Raw genomic sequence first — 21,375 nt, forward strand, 5'->3', positions numbered from 1 at the left:
TTTTTCACAAAGCCCCAGGGCAGCTCCCATCTCTGAGAAAAACAAGCAGGACATTCACTGGAAAGACCTGGGAAGGTCAAGTTTGTCTCTTTGCTTCCAGATTCCAGATGCCACCAACACCTTGTTCAACTGCTCATCTTGAGAACAGTTAACAGGGAAAATGCCAGTAGGTGGTGTCCAAGAATAGCTTCTGGATTTGGCGATGCCAGCGAAACCTGTGCTATGCTCAGGGCTCTTCTTACAGATGTAGGCATCTACACAGTGGAGTGGGGTGCAGGGTGGCTGTTGTGGCACCTCCACTTGCAGCACCTTCAGGTGACAGCTGTTGCCTTCCTCCAGTCTGCAGGCTGTTTTTCACAAATAAGCACCTTTACTGGGCTCTTAAAGCTCCTCTCTTTTGAGATTTCTCCTCTGAAGAAGGTAGCTGGGTGACAGATCAGGGTATCACCAGAACAAGGGATCAGAGTCTCCACTTCTCTCTTCAAGCACTTGAGGCAAAAAAACCCAAAACATGGGTGTCTTTAAGTGCCATCTGAGCTGAAAACTATGAATATAAAGTCACACTGAAGAATCTTAAATAGGAGATACATATATCTACATGCATGTGTATGTACGTAGCATCCAAAAATGTCAGTGACCACTTCAACCTAGTTAAGACAGCAAGTTTTCAAAGGTATATTTAAACCAGGAACAGAAGTGTCCACCACATGCACTCCTGTCCTGGAGAACATGTGGCGGTGGCATGGTCAGACACAGCTCATGTCTTGTTGGCCATAGAGGCAGAACTGATTGCTGCTGCCTTTGGGATCTGGCCAGGAGCAGAAGGAAGGACTGGGATGGAAAACATGTAAAAGCTTGGCTTACTGCTTGGGCTGACAAAATGGCCAGAGGAGAGTGACTGCTGGTGCAGCAAAGGGCTACTCTACCTTGCTGTCAGCAACACCAGCACCACAGCGTGGCTTCCAGGGCTCTTACGATCATTCTCCACCGGTCTGCTGCAACAAGCAGCCTATGCTCAATGCTTGGCCTGCCCAAGTCCACCCTTTCTTAATGCCAGAAGCCCTCCCTCACCAGAGCTGCACAGGGAAGCAGCTCTGCTGTGTGCATCCAGCTCATGTCTCTCTCAAGACGGGCATCCCCACGGAGCCAGTTCCCACGTGGAGGCTCGGAGGGTCCAGCAGCTGCCATAGCAAAGGTCAAGCAAAGACTTTGTGTAAGCATAGACCAATACTGGACCTGGTCATCAAAATTCAGTTGTCAGGGCTGTCCCTGGCATGTTTCTTTCTTGTGCGAATTAGCACTCATCCAGAAGGTTTCTGGGCATGGCTTGGGAATTAGCAAAAGCCAAGGATAGCTCCCAGGAGTCCATGTGCAGTCAGCTGTCATCTTTTGACAGCTGAAGGAGTTTAATGGTATGGACACAAGCTCCTCTCTCCCAGTTGGCCTCACCACCAGAGAAAGGCCCTGGATGTGAGTAATTTGTTAGAATAGATGTGGCCTCAGATAACTAATTTTTTAACCTGGATCTCAGCTCCAGCCCTCCTCTGACTTTCTCCTAACTTGCTACAAACAACCAATTCCCTTCTTTTCTATAATTTTGTGTTTCACTGCAATGCAGCACTTGCATATTTTTGACCCCCTTGGTGTTGTGCTCCTGCTAGTCCCTTTGCCCTATCCCACACTTCTCCTGTGGAAGCCTTTGGGGCAAGGGCTGTGTTCCTCCTGCAGTCCAGGGCCTGGCTGCAGCCACATCCTTGCTCAACTTTAATCTTTAGGGCGATAAAAATGACAACAACATTGTCCTGTATTAAGATGAGCAAATGTCAAATAGTCTTTTGCTTGAGGCTAGAAGGAAAAATTACAATTTCTGTTTACAGGTTTCTCCCTGCCATCAGGGTCACCTCTTGCCATGGCTGTACTTACTTTCACTCTCAGCAAAAGCAGGAATTGTCCAGGGTGTGAGCAGCAAGCTACCTGCTGGCTGTGCTAAAGCCTGTTATTTTAGCCAGGAGAAGAAATACCTCCTGTTTTGAAAGCCTCACTTTGCTGCAATGTAATAAGTCACCAGTGAAAGCTAGAAAAATCTCATCTTGGGCATTTTAACTTGATTTGCTTCCTGGAGATAGATAAATGGCTGCAGACACATGCCACTGTGCTCAGGGAACCACGGGGAGAGGATCTGATCTATTGCAAAAACTCAAGGTCACATTTTGACCCAAAACAGGAAAGGGATGTTGCTTTTGTAGGGACAAATTCTGCTCATTTGTTCAGACAACTTCTAACACAACTGTACAAAAAAAAAAAAAAAAAAAAAGAAAAAAAAAAAAAGGTAAGTCAGACAGGTGGAAAGACCTCCAGAGGGCCTGTGGAGATGCCATGGGCACCTTGACTTGTGATAGCTGGCGGTGCATAAGGAGGGCAGAGCTCAGCAGAGCTCTGCACCCAGGCTGTGTAGGCATTGAGGAAACAGTTTGAATACTCCTGTCCTGGAGTCAGTGAGGGTGGTGAAAGAGCGATCCTTTCCTCTGCTTTGACACAGTTTATTCAGAACAGAACATTTTAAGGCTATCCTCTGTCATCAGTCTTTTGGAAGAACAATGGCTAAATGCTGCCTTTGGGGAATCAGTGCTTGGCTTATCTCATCGCTGCACCTCTTAGTACAACCTCTTCTTCCAGGCACATGGTGGTCCAGGTTCATTAAACGCAAGACCACAGGAAATAGGTGTATCCCAGAGCTGCTCCAGCTGGCCATGGAGCTACCTGGCTACTCTTTGGGCCACCCTCAGATTCGCCCCATTGGGAATTTTATTGTGTTTATTCCTCTGTGGTTGCTATCTGATAGAGATGACACTGGGATCCAGCAAGTAGGGCATGAACGGGAGTCAGGAAAACTGGTTTCTGTTCCCATCTCTGTTCCTCATTTGCTGTATATCCATGAGCAGTTAATTAAAACTGAGCTTTTCCCACTTTAGAACTGTGATAATTACATTTATCTCTCTTTGTGAAGAGCAAGGGCTTGAAGAAATTTGGATAAAAGGCCTCAAAGAGTCAAGTGTTGTTATAATTAATTATAATAATCTTGGCCCTCCCTGAATTTATAAAATTTGTCCTGTTCCATTGACTCTGTTTCATAGACAAGGCAGAAAAAAAAAGGAGCATAATTACAGAGTGACTCCATATTCTCCTTCAGGCTCCTTACATTGTATTTATTTAGCTAAGCCCAGCTCACCTACAGCCTGCTAGTTATCTTGCACAACTCCTAAGGGAGCAGTCAGTATTGCAATGAAATGGCCATCACCACAAAGCAACTAATTTTTTTGTCACACTGTGTTGGTGATTAAAAAGCACTGTAATAGCTTTTAACTTCTGAAATAACAGTGCAAAACACTAAGCTACAGGTATTCTGGCATTGCATAAAAGACATTTTCAGAACAAGGAGAACAAATAAGATATTGCTCTTCAAAGGTGTTTAGCACCCTGATTTCTCTTTAGGTACCTAAATTTCAAGTGACATTGCAAGCTATACAAAGCAAATAATTCAAATATTACTGATGTTTACAGTGATGAGCCACTCCAAGTTTCATGAGAGACTTCATCTACAAGGCCAGTCAGGAAATCTTACCCCTTAAGCTCTGTATGATCTTATTTCACAGACTGTAAAGTCCAGGGTTAATTTTGTATGTAAGTAATGCTCCTGAGGGCCTACAAAGTCTGAGGCAGAAGTCACTACTTTTGCTACTAATAGATACTAAAATGTGAGCAATCTATACTCTCTATGTTGACAAGAACATTTAATAAATTAAACAACGCTGGGGAAAAATTCCTGGGCCCTGGGAGCAGTTCTGTACTGTTTAATTCCTTAGAAAAATGCCAGTTTTGACCCGGTCTCCCAGATGGAGCCTGAACAACTTCAGGGCTTAGCATGGAGCACAGACCTTCCTTGAAGTGAGGCCCACATGTGCCTGCTATGCAATGGAAGCTTAGGAGTGTTTGTGGTATGGACAAAAGCTATAAGATAGGTCCCAAATAAAGGAAATACATAACAGAAAGGCTTAATCATACGGGTCAGATGCGTTGCTCCAGAACTTAAAAGCTCCAAAAGAAGAAGAGGAAAATGTCTGCATTTGCAAATGTGTGTGAGTCTGTGTGGGTGTGAGTGTAAACATGCACATTCAGGGGGAAAAACCTTCCAAGAAAATCCCAGAATACCTTCCACCAGATTACAAGCAAAGGAGATGCCAGGATCTTTGAATTAATTATACTCAGTGAATCACCGTTACAGTTAAAAGCCATACTGGCATTTCCAGAAAAACTTTCAGTTCACTATATGTAAACAAGTGTAAAGAAAACAAAACAAAACAAAAACAGCCAAGAAAATTTGAAGATAAAAGGCTTGAGATATAAGATTAAAGATGTTAGTCAGACACTTTGCCTCTACAGACTTTGACATTTGTATCTGAGGCAGTGATCCTCAAACCATGCATGCCATGCCACCCCCTACCCTCCAGATTACTCTCTAGCTAGTTCCATCCCTTACCAAGAATGCCAATTTCTTGCCTTGCCCACCCCTGCTTCATATTAAGGCCTCAGTCTGTCTCTTCCATGTGCATATCATACTTGCTTCTTATGTGTAGTCTGTGATTTTAAACACTTGAACTAATAAGCTTTCCAAAATAGATGTGATCTATTGACTGTGATCTTATAAAACATTTTTCTTTAGCAATATTTCTTGTTTTGCAGGTAGGCTAGATAGATTAATCTTAAACATGGAATTATGCTTAGTGATAGTGATTTGTTTAAAATATGTAAAAGTTTGTGTTTTTAAATAGTCGATTGGGAACATGCGGTTGGTCTTGTGAGAAGTGACTATGAAGTGACCTGTCTAAATAACAGGTGGGAAGAAACAGGGCAGAAATTTTGTACGTGTTTATTTTACTTTACACCTTAGATTTACAGCTGATGAACTCACAGGTGTCATGTATTGTCTTTACTTTGGTTGTATGAACACTTTTACCTGAAAAGTGTACCAATGGATTAAAGCATTTGACCTTATTTTTTCCTTCAGTTTGAAGGATTATTCAGGTGGTGATAGAAAATGCCCATCAGTTTCAAGCCTTTGTTCTCTAGGAAACCACAAGATGAAAGTGTCTACAAGAAAAGCACCCTCATAAGATACACAATGAACACATCAGGGATTGGTAGTCACGTCAGTGTGATTCTTCCCACTAAAAACAATCATAGTTTGCATGCACCTTGCTATTGAAACTGTATTGCTACACTTCTGTAATACTGCATCTGCAAGCAATCATGTCAGCCAGTTTAACAAGCCAAGAAACAGACTAGGTCTTGCCCATTAAGTTTTTCCCTAACAAGTGTTTATTCAGGCCCTCCCCAGATGTCGGAAAAGATGAAAGATTCTTTGGAAAGGGTTGACAACTTCTGATATGGCCAAAACAGACAAGGGGAAAAGGAAAAACCCTGTGCAATAATTCAAGTGGGCTAATGCATTGCAACAAAAACATTTCAGGCTGAGAAGCTGCTACTGTGATGACTGGCTGCCATCAAGGCAATGTGCCAAAATGCTTCTGAAACGTAACTGCGGTTGTAGATGAGCAATAAGAAAATGTCTCGCGTGCCAGTGCAAACCTCTGCTGTCCCAACACAAAACAAAGATGGAATGCAAACAGAAGACTTGTGTCATTAGCTGGAAGATGAGCCCTCATTCCCTGACATGCATGCTGCCTAAAGAAGTGTGAGACAGAAGGGACAAGAGGTGTGCTTGTTCTCCAGCTTATAAATAGTGAAAAATCCTGCATGTGTAGTTCTTCTGAAATTGTTGCTTCGGAAATGAAAAATCTGGCCTGATGGTGTAAGGCTTCTGCTGTGTCAGACCAGCTCTGCTTCAGACGAAGCAGGACGTGACCATGCCTCTGTCTGGAATGCCAGGGCTTTAATTACCTTTTCTGCCACCGACATCCCTGCCAACCTTGTGCAAGTCATGACATCAACTGGTGAAATCTGTTTTCAGTGTGTAAAATTAAGCCAAGTACCTGCTGTCCACCACTCCTCCTCCTGCCTGCGTGGATGCTGCATCTCCCTGAACAGAGCTGCTCTCCTGTGTGGTATATACATACAGTGCTATGCATGGAGGCAGAGGGGTGGGCAGAAGTAAAATCCCCAATGCTGAATACTAATTGGTTGGCTCTTTTTCCTTCCATTGGTTTCACATTTTTCCCTTGCAGGCTTTTCACGCTGCCTTATCCTTGAAGACCTCTTCTGTAACTGGAGACTGCATCAGGCAGCAATGATGGTACATCTGAAGGGGAAAGGAATCACAAACCTTCCAAGGCAGAGCTTTTCTGCCATATTTTCTGCTTGCCATTTGTTTACAGGGAAATGTACTCAGGGCAGGAGTCTTCTGTGTCATGGGTTATATTCTGTCGGTACCTATCAGCTGTTTTTAATTGAGATGGGCTGAGCAGGGACTGGTTCCATATGCCTGCAGTGGACACTGTACCTGGGTGAAACGGAGGTGAGACTGGCAGTCTGGAGACCTCCTTGGGATCTCAGGGGTCAAACACAGGATTTATCTAGCCAATACTGGATCTTTGCATCATAAGCAGGAGATCTGTGCTCCTCTATAACCTAGTGGATAGAAACAGATTATTCTAGACCATAATTTATCCCATCCTAAAATCCTTTGGAGAGGGAGTCTCCAGTATTAAGCTGTTGGTGCTGGAGTTGGACAGATGAAGGTGGTGAGATCAGTTTGACTCCAACTCACTCGATCCCTTGCGTTTGCCCTTGTCGATATGGTGATTGTGTGGATATATTTCAGCTGGGTGGCCTGTGAATGAAAAAATAATGCCAAGCTTATTTTGTTTAGAGTTATATTCAACTACAGTACTGGCTTTCTCAACATATAAACAAAAAACATGTTCTTGCTAGCATAATTTATACTGATTCCCAGAACCGTGCAAGCACTTGCATTTTTAGGCTAGAATAATGATGTGTACCTCTGCTATGCAAAGACTTTAATATTTGAACAGCATAAAACTGTCATTAAAAATAACTATTTCCCCAAGCAAAACTCTTCCACAAAATGCATTTCTAAAGAAGCTGTACCCTCGGCAAAGAGGATCAGATGCATATTGTTGTCAGAACACATGGAAGAAACAAGCACCAATATCTCACTGACACTTCAGTACTGTAAAACCTGCCAGGTTAGGAAGTGGATTTACACATAAAAAAGCTACCCAGCTATCCTCTGACACAAATCAATGTGATAGAACTGCTTTCATGGAATAAAAGCTTCGTGTAGTACCACCATTATTGTATATTGACCAAGAATGTCCGCACAGTCTGTCCATTTAACTAGTGTATTAGTTTCAAAATAGGGTTTGGTGTGTCCTATTGTGCTGCACTTCTGCTTTTGGCAAGGCCCAAAGGATTGTCTGAGTTGTTTTTCATAAGGATGCTGAAATCATTGCAGTTTCTGAAACAAGTGCCAGGAAACATGGGCACCTCAGGACCAGCCACCCTAGCAGGACACTAAGTTGCTAGTCAGATCACAGGTTCTGGGAAAATATGGCAACCTTGGTTTTGAAGGGGAAATGGAAAGATCAAGTCTTCTGCATATGGTTTGGTCAGTAAATGCCCTTATGCTCCAGCATAGTGCTTCTTTAGGAATAGGAGTGGCTGATGACCTCAATATTTAACTAACAATTAAATATGATCATTGCAACACAAAGCAAAACCATCACTTTTTGACACAGATGATTTTGGGAAGAGGGTTGTACAGCCAACCATTCAGGATGTTCAGGTTGCCCTTGAAAATCCCTCTTCAGTTGGAAAAAACATCCCGCCCTGGGAGTTGCCTGCCAGAGATTAAACTGCAGGAGGAAGCCACAGAGAAAAGATGGGGAGATAGGAAAAGGGAGTGATGTGGGGAAGCTGGAAGGAGTTGGGAGAGACTTGGAGGAGAGAACACCTGGAAAGTCTGCTTTATTTATTCAGTGGACAAACAAGGCAGCTCCCCCATCAATAACAGTTACTCATCTTGACCACTCTAGTCCCAGATTGACAAAGGGTTTAGGTGTGGTGACAGCAACTCCTACACCTCCCTTCCAGGTGCCTGGCTCCAGCAGTGAAATGCCCAGGCACCAGCTACTCACACACACATCCAACATGAGGTGCCATAATTGCTGAGTAATTGCAATTAACACCTAAAATAGCCAATAAGGAAAGCTAAGGAAATGGGTCCTGTTGTGGATTTTAAATCCCACAGATACATGGGCATAAAAGAGGATTATTCCTTGATTTACCTCTCCCATTGCCACACCAAGTTTCAATGCATCAATGAAGGCGACCAGGCCACTCACCAAAGCCAAGGCAGACATGGAATTGCCATCTTCAGTCTAACAGAGATCAAACCAGCACCTCCTTTCAAAGCACCCACATTGGCTGGAGGGAAGAAAATATCTCTTGTCTTGTCTTGACATCAGACCACTGGACATCAAAGGAGTGTCAGGTTCATGAAAAAGAAAAGATGGAGGACCATGACCATCTAGCCCACTAATAAGGATATTTTCCTGATAAGGTGTGAAGAAGAGTGGTCTTCAGGTATTCCTTCTCCACCACCATTTGTGTATATTCTCCAAATAACTGTTTTTGAACAAGAGCCTGTAAAGTCTTGCTACTCCAAGGGACATATTGGTAAAGAGAAAAAAAGGCTCAGTATTGAGAGAAGGATATTAGTGAAGCACTGGGGATGTAAAACATTCAATATCCAACCAGTAGAATAAGAGCCACTGCTAATGGGTGAGGGCTTTGGCCTCCAGGTAAATCATCTCATCAAGAGGAACCAGACACATGGGGATCCCACCCACTGCAGTTCCCAGTGCCACTTACAGCACACAAAGGGAGAAAAAAAAATATGTTTAGCAAACTTACTTTCATTTGCAAACTCTGTGTTGAGATCCTATAATTACAGTCTTCAGTGCTTTCGAAAGTACAGTTTCTCAGTGCTTGGAGAGAAAGCTTGTGAAAGGTAGGAAAGATTTTGCTTGGAAAATGGGCCCCAGTTTTCCTATCTGGAAAACTGAAGTACTACTATGTCTTTGAGGTCTGCCCATAAACAATGCCTCTGGGACCTGTAACAACAAAAGTACCAAGAGAGGGTCTAATAACAGAGATGCTAAACAGTATTATCATAGGTTGCATGATACAGTGCACTATAATATTTAAAACATAAAGAACAAAAGTCTGTTCAGGTGATATATTATATCTGAGATTAGTAATCTGAGCTGCAAATGTATTCAAGTCTACTGGCAGACACCACAGAAGAGACACACAAGGCAAAGAGCCTGCAGGCTTTCTAGTGACATTAATCTGCATTTATATGGCACATTTCACTTGAAGGTCTAAAAGAACTTATTAAAACTTCCACAACTCTCCTGCGGGCTAAGAACAACACTGTCTTTTCAATTGATGGGTAATGTGGACTTCACTAGAAAACAGTTCAAGGTCAAAGAGGGTGAATGTCAAAAGCTAGACAACTTACCCCTGCTACCCACTTTCTGTGAATATCATCTGAAGAAGCAGAAAGCAGGGAGGGATGCACTGTTAATCAGAAGGTGACACTGCAAGCCATTTCAAAGCAGTTATGAATAATAACTAGCAGTTGTGTAGCACAGCTTGCAACAAAGGTAGATCACCTAAGGACAGCATGTCCATCAGCTCCCTGAACACACACAGGTGTGAGGGACAAGCCCAGACAGATGTCTTCACAGACACACAACCAGAGCATGGATGCTCTTCTTCAGACAGAGCCAGGATCTTGGGTCCTGGCTCCCGTCGATTTTGCTGCTTCCAATAATGTGAGTAGAGAAGGAGAAACCCCCAAACTGTGCCTACCTTGTGGTGAAAGGCCTGCCTGCAAGGTCACATAGGAAGAGGCAGTTGACTCCACAACTCCAGACTGCCTCCAATAAGAAAGAAAGAAGTGTAGGGGAAAGGGGCTTGGGGGTCCTGGTGGATAGCAGGATGACCATGAGCCAGCACTGTGCCCTTGTGGCCAGGAAGGCCAATGGCATCCTGGGGTGGATTAGAAGTGGGGTGGTTAGTAGGTCGACAGAGGTTCCCTTCCCCCTCTACTCTGCCCTGGTGAGACCACACCTGGAATATTGTGTCCAGTTCTGGGCCCCTCAGTTCAAGGAGGACAGGGAACTGCTGGAGAGGGTCCAGTGCGGAGCCACAAAAATGATGAAGGGAGTGGAGCATCTCCCTTATGAGGAAAGGCTGAGAGAGCTGGGTCTCTTTAGGTTGGAGGAGACTGAGGGGCGACCTTACTAATATTTACAAATATATAAAGGGTGAGTGTCACGAGGATGGAGCCAGGCTCTTCTTGTTGACAACCAATGATAGGACAAGGGGTAATGGGTTCAAACTGGAACACAAGACGTTCCACTTAAATTTGAGAAGAAACTTCTTCTCAGTGAGGGTGACAGAACACTGGAACAGGCTGCCCAGGGAGGTTGTGGAGTCTCCTTCTCTGGAGACATTCAAAACCTGCCTGGATGACTTCCTGTGTAACCTCATCTAGGTGTTCCTGCTCTGGTGGGGGGATTCGACTAGATGATCTTTCAAGGTCCCTTCCAATCCCTAACATTCTGTGATTCTATGATTTTATGATACCTTTCAGAGGCAAATCCTTTTATGAAAAACACTTTAAGATCTCTTCAGTTAGCTCATGGCCACATCATGCCATGAATCTCTATAGACTCATGGAGAGGCTGTCTTCTAGACCTCAGAGGGAATGATACTCTCTCCTGAGCCATGAGAAGCACTCTTGAAATACCAGGCATGTTCTTCCGAGTAGCTGTTTTCAACTTTTGGCCAGCAGACCTGTGACATCCATGGCCTGCCTTAAATGGGTCCATTAAAGCTAAGAAAACCAATCTCTTATCAGTAGGTTTCAATTTACCATCAAGGAGGCTGAAGAGCCCCACAAAGTATTTCCAGAGTTCACAAATCAAGAAAGCTTGAAAATCACTACTTCCGAATTTCACAACAAAATTCCCATTCAACCTCTCCCTCTCTGGGTTGCCAGATATGACAAGACCGTGACCCAAGGACATATGGCTATAGGCAAAAAAAAGTCTTCTAGTCTTCTCACTCAAGTTATTCATCAAATGAATAGCCTGAATGAGTCTCACTTCATAGTGGGTCTCTAAGGGCTTAAAGTCAGAAGTCCTATTTGGTGTCTCCCCTTAGGAAGCATTTTCCCATAAGATTAAACAGTAGTGGCTACTGAATCAACAGCATGAACATCCTTGCTGTACCATCTGTTATTGACTTTCAGAACTCTCTTGCAGAGAAAAAAGTTCAGACCTATAAATCTACAATATTAAAATTTTGATGGAATATCCAAAGGATAAGGTACCCCATTATACTGCAATGCAATTGTATGTGTGTGTGCACGCAGGGATGTGTTCATTGTGACTCCACTGGCTCACAGTGATTGCACCTGACAGAAAGGCCCAAAAATTATGAAGTACCCAAAAGTTTTGGGAAAAAGACAACAAAGCTGAGGAGCCAGATTCTACTGGTCCCCTTAGTGAGGGAAAGGCCATAGTGGCACCCCGTGATTGCACCATCAAAGGCCAACATCACACAACCCCCAGACTAGCCTTTAGACACAAAACCAGAGGAAACCAGGCTTTGCTGGCTCCATGGCTTGTGGCATGAATTGCTGCTCTCCCTGCAGTGTCACTGTGCCTTCGTTGTACTTGAGGACCTGATTAGGTGGGGATGGGTTTGTCCTTCTCTGCTCCCTCATCTCTGTCTGCTGTATAGACTCCGGAGACTCTTGCCCAGCTTTGCCACCGACCTGCTAAACCACTTTGCCTCTCCGCACCTCTGTTTCCTCATATTTGAAATCAGGATTATAACCTCTGCAAGACACTTTGATGTCCACAGATGAAGTGTGCTGTGGCACATATGCACAACCTCTCTATTTTAAATGCTAGGTAATATATTGCCTTTTTTTTTTCTTATGTTTAGTCAACTTTATTATTAATATTAGAAAACAGAAATCAATGAACCACCCACCCTCCCTAAAAAAAAAAAACCAAACAGCAAACCACACCCCAAATCAGCCTTCTCTTTTGAAGATAATTATGGGAGAGAAAGCAGTTTTGAAACAATAAATGGCAAAGTGCAATGCTTAGAAACTACAGGGCAGAACATATTTCTCCACCCCACAGTTCACTGTTGCAATACTCCTGTTCTCTTCCATTTTCTAAGCCATGTACAAAACATGCTTCCAAAATAAATTATTGAGCTCTGAACTGCTGCAATGCACAGCAGGGTGCCTGTCAGAGCAAAGTGTCACTAATGGAGGATACCTCATATGATCCAGATGGGAAAATGAGTTGAGACTGCAACAAGTCCTGGGTAATAATACAGCACCTGAAACCAATGTGCACAGGCAGTGAAACCCCGGCTTCATCAGTCACTCAAAGCAGTTTCCACCTGTCCTTTTCTTCTCAGGGATGGCCTTGTTCCCTGCCTGGGCAGATGTGCCAAGTGACCTGAGGTCTTCTGAAGGCACTGTTGAAGGATGAAGGGCAGTTGTCAGTCTAATACTGTAACTGCAGATGTCTGGCACTCAGTTAGATGCTGACTCTACTCCTGATGCACCAAAACCAGTACACCACTTTGGACCAACTGGTGATGTCTAGCAAATCCAGGTATGCACTATGTTTCCACCTGATCTGCAGGTACATTCAACTGCTCAGGCTGGCAACTGAAATGTATAGATGTGATTCCCATGCTCCAGGTTTCATTTGCAGAAAGTACTGTAAAAAGAGAAGTATTAAGACAGGCCTTTTAACTTAATGAACAATATTTTCAGTGGGGCTTCTGAAAATACAAAACAGGCGCCACCCTGTCCTGCAGACCATGCAAAGCAACACAGAGCCTCCTCTGGACTGAGCAGTCTGTTTGGACATCACATTTACGGGCAAACATACTTTATAAATTCAACTATATTTTGTGAGATCATCAAGAAAACAAACAGATAAAAATGGAAAACAACAGCTCAATCCCCTTTGTCCAGGCTAGTCTAACACAGAAATTCACTCATTCATCATGTAATGCATTAAGCTTCAAAATCAAGATTTTGAATCCAAAACTGGCAATCTGGAACACATAACTTGTAACTTGTGCAACGAGCTAAATATATGCCTACTGACACCAGGAGTGCTTGTTGTTCAACCTCCGTCATGATGTGGGTATCCCCCGTATCACACTGGAGTGCATGAAAACCTCAGCAGTTTGGCTGATGGAGCTACTTCAAAAGCTTCTTGGCTGAGCTGAGGTGTTGATACTGCCCAGCATGGAAGTTAATCTCTACCATTGCCACAGGTTAGTGGGATCTGACGAAACTGCCTGAAAATCAGCATGCAGGGAAGATGTCTGCAGGGGACAGCAAGCTGCAGGGGACGGTGGCTGCATATGGACCTCTAGCCCTTCCTGGCCACCGTGCCCTGCCTGCGTCTTGTCCCCGCTCTGACCTCCTGGAACTGCTTCCAGCAGATCCACCACACTCAGCAGGACATGGTCCTGGGACACCTGCTCTAGGGAAACCTGCTTGAGCAGATGCTGGACCAGAAGAGCTCCACAGGTCTCTTCCAATCTCCACCCTCCTGTGTGATTCCGTGATCTGGTTTCAATTCTAAACCACTTCAAATCAGTCCTGACGCCTGCTGGAAAGGACGCTGTCACAAGGGACTCAACCCACCTCCTCCGTGAGGACTGACCACACATCAACCACTGCCCGCTCCACCATATGCTGAGGCAGAAACAGTCGGAAGAGACAAAAGATTATTGTATTGTAAAAATCACCTGCTGCCAATAACCCTTGCCTTGGGGATCAACACTGATTCCTGGCCTCCAGTTACAGTTGTTGTCACTGGGCAGCACCATCTGTGCCCAGGCACTCTGACAGTTTTCCATCCCCTCACTGCTCATCAACCTATGTGGCGTTTGCTTTCTTCTCATCTCCAAGTACATCTCCCTTTTTGCAGTGGCCTCACAGGGCCATCTGTGAGATCCCTCAGCACTTGAGGGTGCAACCCAGTCAGGCCCACCAGGGACTTTTCTCCTGTTTCCCTTCCCAATTCTCCACGCATTCTCTGTGGTGGGGAGGGAGCGAGCAGCTGTGTGGTGCTCAGCCACCAGCCAGGCTTAAACCACCACAGCCTGTGAGCAAAAGCATTTGCTTTCCATGGTGACAGAGCTCATCCTTCCTCCTCTATCAGGTTGTGGGCGTCCCCTGTAACACACTGGGATGCACACAAACCTCAGCACTCTGGCTGCTGTTGGAGCTGCTTTTAAAGATTTTAGGATGAGCCGACGTATATGTGCTGCCCAGTGTGGAAATTTGGTTTATCCCATTGCCATGAGGGAGGGGATTGTGAAGAAACTGCCCAACAATCAGGATGGTGGCTGCAGAGGACAGCAAGCTGCACGTGACAGTGCCTGCACAAGGACCTTCGGCCCTTCCTGGCCAGCGTGTCTGCCAACATGTTGCCCTCGCCCTGAGCTCATGGCGCTGCTCCCAGCACACATCAGGCCTTAGCAGGAGCTGTGTGGTGCCCACAATCCCAGCAGGAGCTGAGGGAACACTCACCCCGGAGAGGTCCTGTCCAGCCCCCACCCCCCCGTGTGACTGTGCTGCGGTTTGACTCCTCAGGCACCTGAACTCAGCCCTGATGCCACTGGCAAGGATGCTGGCACAGGGATGATCCCAACCTCCTCCCCAAGGATTCATCACCAAATAACATCTCCCCAGTCCAAAAAAACTCCCAGCACACATAGTCAGAACAGAGAAAAAAACCACTTTATTGTGAACATCAACCGCGGGGGAGTCAACATTTAGAAAACACTTTCTTGTAACTTCCAAAACACTTTATTGTGAACAACAGCAACAGGTCTAACAGTCAGTTACAGTAAAACAGGACCTGCAATGAGAGAGACAGAAAGCACTGATAAATGCACAAAGGCAGGAATAGGCAAAACTTGGTTCCCCTTTCCTTGGGGAACAGTGTTTACAAGGAATTGTGGACAGCCCAGCAGAGAGAGCTGTGGCTGCAGTGGCTCCGGGATGGCTGTGGCAACTCATCCCCGTGGGTGATGCCTGAGAGACCTGTGCCTGTGCAGAGATGCCCAGTGTCTCAGTGCCACACAGCAGGGCTCCATCGGGAGCCCCTGGGGAGCTGACACCCAGCAAGCTGAACTGCCTGAGAGCAGTGCTGAGAGCTGGGAAAGATGGGCAAGAGAGGCTGATACACACCTGGGCTTCCTGAGCCTTGGCACCATCCTCCGTCTTCTTAGTTTTCCATCCCCAAACATCTTCCTCCTCTTCTTTTCCACGTTGTTGTCACTGTAATCTCCACAGGTGTGTTTTCTCTTCCTGTTCCTTCTCTTTTCCTCATCCTGGGGAGAGCCTTCAAACCTTTCCATTGCACAGTGTGATTAGATATGGCAAGCCACGATCCACTGGAGACACTACTTATTTCAGCTAAAGCGAGCTCATTTTACCTTCTATCCTCTGAAAGGCTCCTCAGCTCTTCCGGGAGCCCCAGGGACTCTGCCACACTTCCAGTGGTGGTTGGAGGGAAAGATGAAGGTGCCTAAAGCAGAAATTTGGGAGTTAAAAGCTTGGCAAGAGACAACATAGAGTAGCAAGTGACTTACTGCCCAATCGCCACCTGAGCTCTACAGAGAAGATCCTGGTTTGCATTGCTCACACTTTGATTTGCTTACAATGTATAATTCCATGGGGAGCAGGAATCCCAAACACACCAGGGATCAGCTGCCAGGAAGAGGCACAGCAGCTCCTTGGCCTCACGAGAAACAAACCTCTGACTGGTGACACTTTGTCCTGGTATTTGTGGAGGTGCCATACCTTTGCCTTTTTGCCCTCCACCACTCTGTCTCGCTCAGCTTTTTCATGTTGTCCAGCAGAGGGAGGGAGGGAGGGATCCAGAAAGGTTTTTACCTGGTGGTCCTTGTCTGCTCTGCCTGTAGGGCCACTTTGCTCTTCCACATGCCCATCTAGAAAGAAAAGCATGTGCAAAGAAGTGATTGCTTGGAATGAAGCAGCACATAAAGCAATCCCCTGCCAAAGCCCTACACCAGATGCTAAAATTTCTCATGTCCCGACACCAGTCTGTGACAACCATGAGTCCTTCCCCTTACCTGTGGATCTTTTCATAGGTACTGGTGAGTCCTTGGCAGATGAACAGGAGAGACCAGCTGCCTCCTCTCCAAAGATGTCGCTGTAATTCTTAATCGTAAACTCCACCAGCATGTTCACCTGCACACATCAAAGCCTTGGTCTCAACCCAGCTGCCTGAAAAGGCACCAAGCAGCCTTTCCCGCTCCTGAGCCTCGCCTCTGCGCAGGAGGCTGTGGCTGTGGGGCTGCTCTTCCAGGCAGCGCCCCCACCAGCACTGGCTCCAGGGAGGAGAAGGCATCCAGAGAGCTGCGAGCAGCCGAGCTCTGATGGGCCGGGAAGGCTGCAGCCGGCTGCTCCAGACAGCGTACCTTCTGTGTGACCTCCAGCATGGCCTCCAGTGGCAGCAGCTCCTCCTTGGGTGGGCTCAGCAGATTGGGCCCAACGCAGATGGCCAGGTTGTTAAAGGTCATCCTGCTGGTGGCTGCGTTGTGGCCAATGTGCTGCAGGAGGGACATCAGCTCCTTCAGGAGCAGGAGATTGACTGCTGGCAACTTCTTGGACACCCTAAGGACGCAGAAACACAAGATGTACAAAGAAGGTATTTTATACAGTTTTCCAGGTAGTCTTGGCCAGTGGACATGGCTCCTTCTCAATATTCAGCCTGTTGCCTGTACTTACACTTTCAGTGCCTCTACCGTCTCCTCCGTGCTGGTGTTCTCCATGGCTGCCATCCACTCCTCATACAGATCTTCCACGAGGAGCTTGGAGGGGATGTTTCTGAGGAAGTCCTGCAATGACAAGAGCTCAAGGTGAGCCCTAAAAAACGCCAGACCAGCCAGGAGCTCCTCCACCTGCAGATCAGAAGCACTCACCTTCAAGACGACGGCCAACAGATCAGCAGGTTGGCTTCCCATGTCGATGTCCAGGCCACGGTCCAGGGCCTCACGCAGCTCCCGAAGCGCTGTTCCACTGGCGGCTCTGCGAAATATCCCCTCCGTCGATGGTCCTTCCTGACGTAGAAGAGCGAGCAGCTCCTGCAGGAGCGGGAGAAGAACAGAGGCTTGGCTGATAAGATGCCTTCCAACTGTCATGGCCAGAGCCAGAGCTCTATCCCAAACTGGTCTGGGAACAGAACGTGAGCCATGGCTGAAGAGCCCAATTCACAGTCTTGGAGCCCATGGGGACACCCAGCCTCTCTGTGCAGCATCTGGAGGGAGGGCTGGGGAAACCCTGTCCAAGCTGGTTACCTGGATGGGCTGGGGCAGTGTGCCATCCTCCCCGCAGAGGGCTGCCAGGGGCTGGCCAAACAGCGCCCTGCTGCAGCCGGAGACCACCTGCCCTGGCGCCTGGGCAGCGGCCCGGCTGTGCCGCAGAGCGAAGGGCCAGGGCAGCCCCCTCCTCCTGCTGCTGCTGCTGCTGCCTCCTGCTGCAAAGGAAAACAGATCAAGAGCCTGTCAATGGAGCCTGCCTGCCCTGCCCTGCCTGCCCTGCCTGCAGAGCTGAGCTGAGTGCTGCGGCAGGACGGGCAGGGAGCGGCAGCTGGAAACGCAGCTCTGGCTCGGTGTCTCCAGTTTGGGGACTCTTGATAGCCAGTGTGCCAGTGGGAGAGCCTGGACAGCCCTGGCCCTGCCCTCCTGCAAGCTGTGGGCAGCACCAGATGCTGCGTGTCCCCACAGAACCACGTCCAGTGGCCCAGCGGTGTCCTTCCTCCTTCAGGTGACATCCTCCCTTGGGCTGACCATCCTGCATGGTGACACTAAAAGGACAAGTGAGTGCAGCTCCACCACTTGCTGGAGGTTGCATTCCTTGACAAAACTCACCTGCCGAGTGACCAAGTTCACCTCCATTTCCATATGGGGCTGGCAGAGGCCCGTGCTTGGGATCACCCTGCAAGAACCAGGTTGTGCTGAGAGAGCAGCCCTGCAGCACAAAGGGCCACCAGCGAGCTGCCACCAGCACCAGCAGCTTGAGCGCGGCACAGCTGGGACCCTCTGCCCTCCCAGGCTCTCTGCCCCACACAACAGGTTTCTTCCCTGCAGTGCCAGCGAGTATGTGCTGGTGATCCTGGGGGCTCCCCAACCCTCTCTGATCCCCGAGTGGCAGCGCATGACCCTCCGTCCATCCAGCACAACCTCACTCCACTTGCCGCACATCCCTGGCACCCCAGCACAGCCAGAGGCAGGTGAAAGGCAGCCATTCGCACCTTTGCCTGGTGCTCCATCAGCCTCTCCAGGCTCCTGGTGTTGAACGTCCTCCCCTGGGCAAGAGAGAAGGAGGGGAAGCGGGTGAGCAGCCATGGCTCTGCTGCTGGGCTGGAGGAGCAGTGCTCGGGGACAGAACCCAGGACAGACAGACACTCACGGCATGGTGGTGGTTTAGCTCCTTCTCCACGAGCTTCACTGACGGTAGGTGGGTCACACGGGGTCTCTTGGCTTCTTCAGGTGTTCTGTGCACCGGGAGAGGAGAGGGAGACAGCCAGGTGAGCCCTGAGGCAGCTCTTCTTCTGCACCTGGAGCATCCCCCCGCCTTACCCCAGCAGTGTGCTCAGCCACAGCTCCTTCAGTGCCTGCGAGCTGCAGAAAGGGATGAGAAAGAGAGTCAGGCCCTGCTGCTTCCCAGGCAATGGGAAGAGCTGGGAATCTGCACAGCCCTACTCCATGGGGAAGGACACAGGGACAGGAAGAAGCCACATGGGGCAGGACAGATTCACTGTCCAAGCCCTGGCTCCCTCTGTCCTGCTAGAGCAGCTGCTCTTACCCTTCCCTTCTGGGCACCAAGAGCAGAGCAGGAGATGCAGGACATGGCAATGGCCCCATCCCTCCCTGCCCAGGCTCTGCACCGGGGGTAGAGGCCATTCCCAGACTGGCGTGGGCACAGGTGGGAACCTCTCCTGCCCAGCCATGGCACGTGGCACCACAACTCACCCAAAATGGGCAACACAGGAGCCACTGGGCCAGATGAAGATGAGGCAGCTCCCATCCTCATCACTGCCCTCCTCTTCCTTGTTTTCATCCTCCTGCGCCGCCTCTTTCCCACCACTCAGCACCCACAGCTGGTCCAGGGGCAGGCGGAGCTGTGGGCGCAGGGTGCTGCCACGTCTGCAGAGAGGAGATGCAGGCAGTGAGTTGGGGTGGCCTCCCACTCTGGGGTCCCCCCAGGTACAGTCCTGTCCCCCCCTTCTCTTGGCACAGCCATTGGTGCATCCAGCACCTGGGGCTGGTGCCAGGATGGCCCTGCCCGGCTCCCAGGGCCAGGGATGGGGGAAAGGCAGCTGGGCTCTGAGGCTCTTACTGCAATTTGGCAATGAGCAGTTCCTCCTGGAGGAGGAGAAGGCGCCTCTCGCTCCTCTTGCGGCCCCGGGTCAGCCGCACGTCTGCGCTCAGCACCGGCTCGGTGTCACTGAGAGCCTCCCTGCCCAGCAGAGAGCGGCGGGCATGAGAAATGCCGCTGCTGCGGGGCCCGGCCGTGCCCGCGTGTCCCCGAGCCGCAGGGGGAACCCACCTGGAGCCGCAGCAGCAGTTGGCCTGGCCCATCCCGCCCGGGACAGGAGGACCCTGGCCGTGCAACAAGGACGCGGTGCAGACGGCCACAGCAAGGACGCGGCGCGGGTGTTGATGCTGGTGTTGGTGCTGGTGCTGGTGCTGGTGTTGGTGCCGGGGCAGCGCTGCGGGGCCAGATCCTGCCTCCTGCCAGCGCTGCTGGGTGCCAGCACAGCTCCGTCCTGCTGTCTCTTCTGGCTGGTGGCTCCAACTGACCAGCAGTCCCAGCCCAACGGAAAGTGGGAGGGGCCTGGGGGGGCACTGGCCTGGGGGTTCTCTCCACTATGGCCATGGCTGCCTTGCACTGGGGAGCCCCGAGCAGGACAGAGCCCAGGGGAAGGACCACCTCCCTGCACCTGCTGCCCATGCTTTGCCTATGGCAGCCCAGCAGCCGCCTTTGCCCCAAGGGCACTTTGTCAAAGAATGCTCCAAAATCTACACGGAAAATCCACACAGTTTTACATTACATATACAGTGCTTCCTGTTTCTGTTCCTGCAAGGTCTTAAAAGCTCTTCAAACCACCTCATTTTTTATTTGAGCGTCACTTCTCTTCATAGTGCTCATGTTCTGTCTAGTATGGTTTGGGGCTCTTCTTGTCTCCAGATCTTTAGGTAGGAGGCAGCCTCTTCTATGAGATGTTAGAGAGCAGATTATCTGCATTAATTGTGCTAACCCCAGTGACAGGATGTGTCATCGAGCTCTTGAGCCAAAGGAATAAAAGTCAAAGGTGTCTGTTGAACTCCATGGGCTATGGACCAGCAGATTGAATTTGCCATGTTGCAAAATGAAAAGATACGTGATAAAGGCATATTCTCTCTTTACTGCAACATTGTATAGTTTAGGATCTATGAAGGTACATCATCCATGTCCCTCCCAATAACATTTTCCTTTTTTTTTTTTAAAAAAAAAAAAAAAAAAAAAAGAAAAAAAAAAAGAGAAGAATTAGGGAAAAAATCCACTCCAGTTCTAGAGCTGTCAGGCTTTACATAGCCAAGTGAATTTCCTTATTTCATTCCAATTCAGTGAGCCACTTTGTCTGACCTTTGCTCTGCACTGGCTACCAACTTATGACTCTTTCAGAAAAAAGTAAACCAAGAGAAAAATGTGATGTACGGCCCTTTACTTGTGCTGTGCTGTGCAAGATGCAGAATTACTCTCTGACCCACAACCCTCCACCTACAGCCAAAGCCGTGGTGAAGTTGTTCTCCATCTCAACCACTGCCTGACGCCTCTTCCCCAGGAAAAGTCCTTCCTCTGTCACCCTGTGGCCATCGCTGGTCATGGGCAACACAAACCCCAAGCCACTTTCTGAGGCCACTGTCCTCCTATAGCCATGGGCAATATCTCAAGCTCCTTCTCAGTTCTAGGGCAAGGAATGTTCATAGACAGGGATGCACATGGCACAGCCTGTTCCAGAACAGCCATGGTTGCTGAAAGCTTTCTGTGTCCTGGATGGATGGTTTGCAGGACCAGCTCCTGGCTCCACTTGCCCCGAGGCTGGCGACAGCTGTATTTCAGACAGGTAGGTCAGGTCTCATCCTTTATCCCCTGACCATCCCCACAGGCTCAGCAGCAGGGGAACTCACAGC

General features: G+C 48.2%; 1 protein-coding gene across 1 annotated transcript; it reads right to left on the reverse strand.

Annotated features, from left to right (window-relative positions):
* Positions 1-14,886: 14,886 nt before the first annotated feature.
* Positions 14,887-19,779, reverse strand: LOC102086399 (T-cell activation Rho GTPase-activating protein). Its single transcript, XM_065059540.1, has 15 exons — positions 19,538-19,779; positions 19,171-19,344; positions 18,778-18,819; positions 18,608-18,692; positions 18,450-18,503; positions 18,067-18,133; positions 17,494-17,699; positions 17,119-17,280; positions 16,925-17,034; positions 16,615-16,810; positions 16,267-16,384; positions 16,067-16,122; positions 15,607-15,698; positions 15,359-15,520; positions 14,887-15,026 (listed from the first exon to the last, which is right to left on the reverse strand). The coding sequence occupies exons 1-15, from the start codon at positions 19,777-19,779 to the stop codon at positions 14,999-15,001; spliced, it is 1,794 nt and encodes a 597-aa protein (XP_064915612.1). The 3' UTR covers positions 14,887-14,998.
* Positions 19,780-21,375: the final 1,596 nt, after the last annotated feature.

This window comes from Columba livia, chromosome 3 (genome assembly GCF_036013475.1).
Source record: "Columba livia isolate bColLiv1 breed racing homer chromosome 3, bColLiv1.pat.W.v2, whole genome shotgun sequence".
NCBI classification, from domain to species: domain Eukaryota; kingdom Metazoa; phylum Chordata; class Aves; order Columbiformes; family Columbidae; genus Columba; species Columba livia.

What these genes read in the sequence shown, in the direction of transcription:
- LOC102086399 (XM_065059540.1), bottom strand. Translation starts at nt 19,779, where the DNA reads ATGGGCCAGGCCAACTGCTGCTGCGGCTCCAGGTGGGTTCCCCCTGCG. An exon ending in TCCTGTGTTGCCCATTTTGG is followed by an intron (nt 18,820 to 19,170) that starts GTGAGTTGTGGT and finishes CCCTTTCTGCAG; the next exon opens with CTCGCAGGCACTGAAGGAGC. An exon ending in GAGCAGACAAGGACCACCAG is followed by an intron (nt 15,699 to 16,066) that starts GTAAAAACCTTT and finishes TTTCTGCTTTAG; the next exon opens with GCACCTTCATCTTTCCCTCC.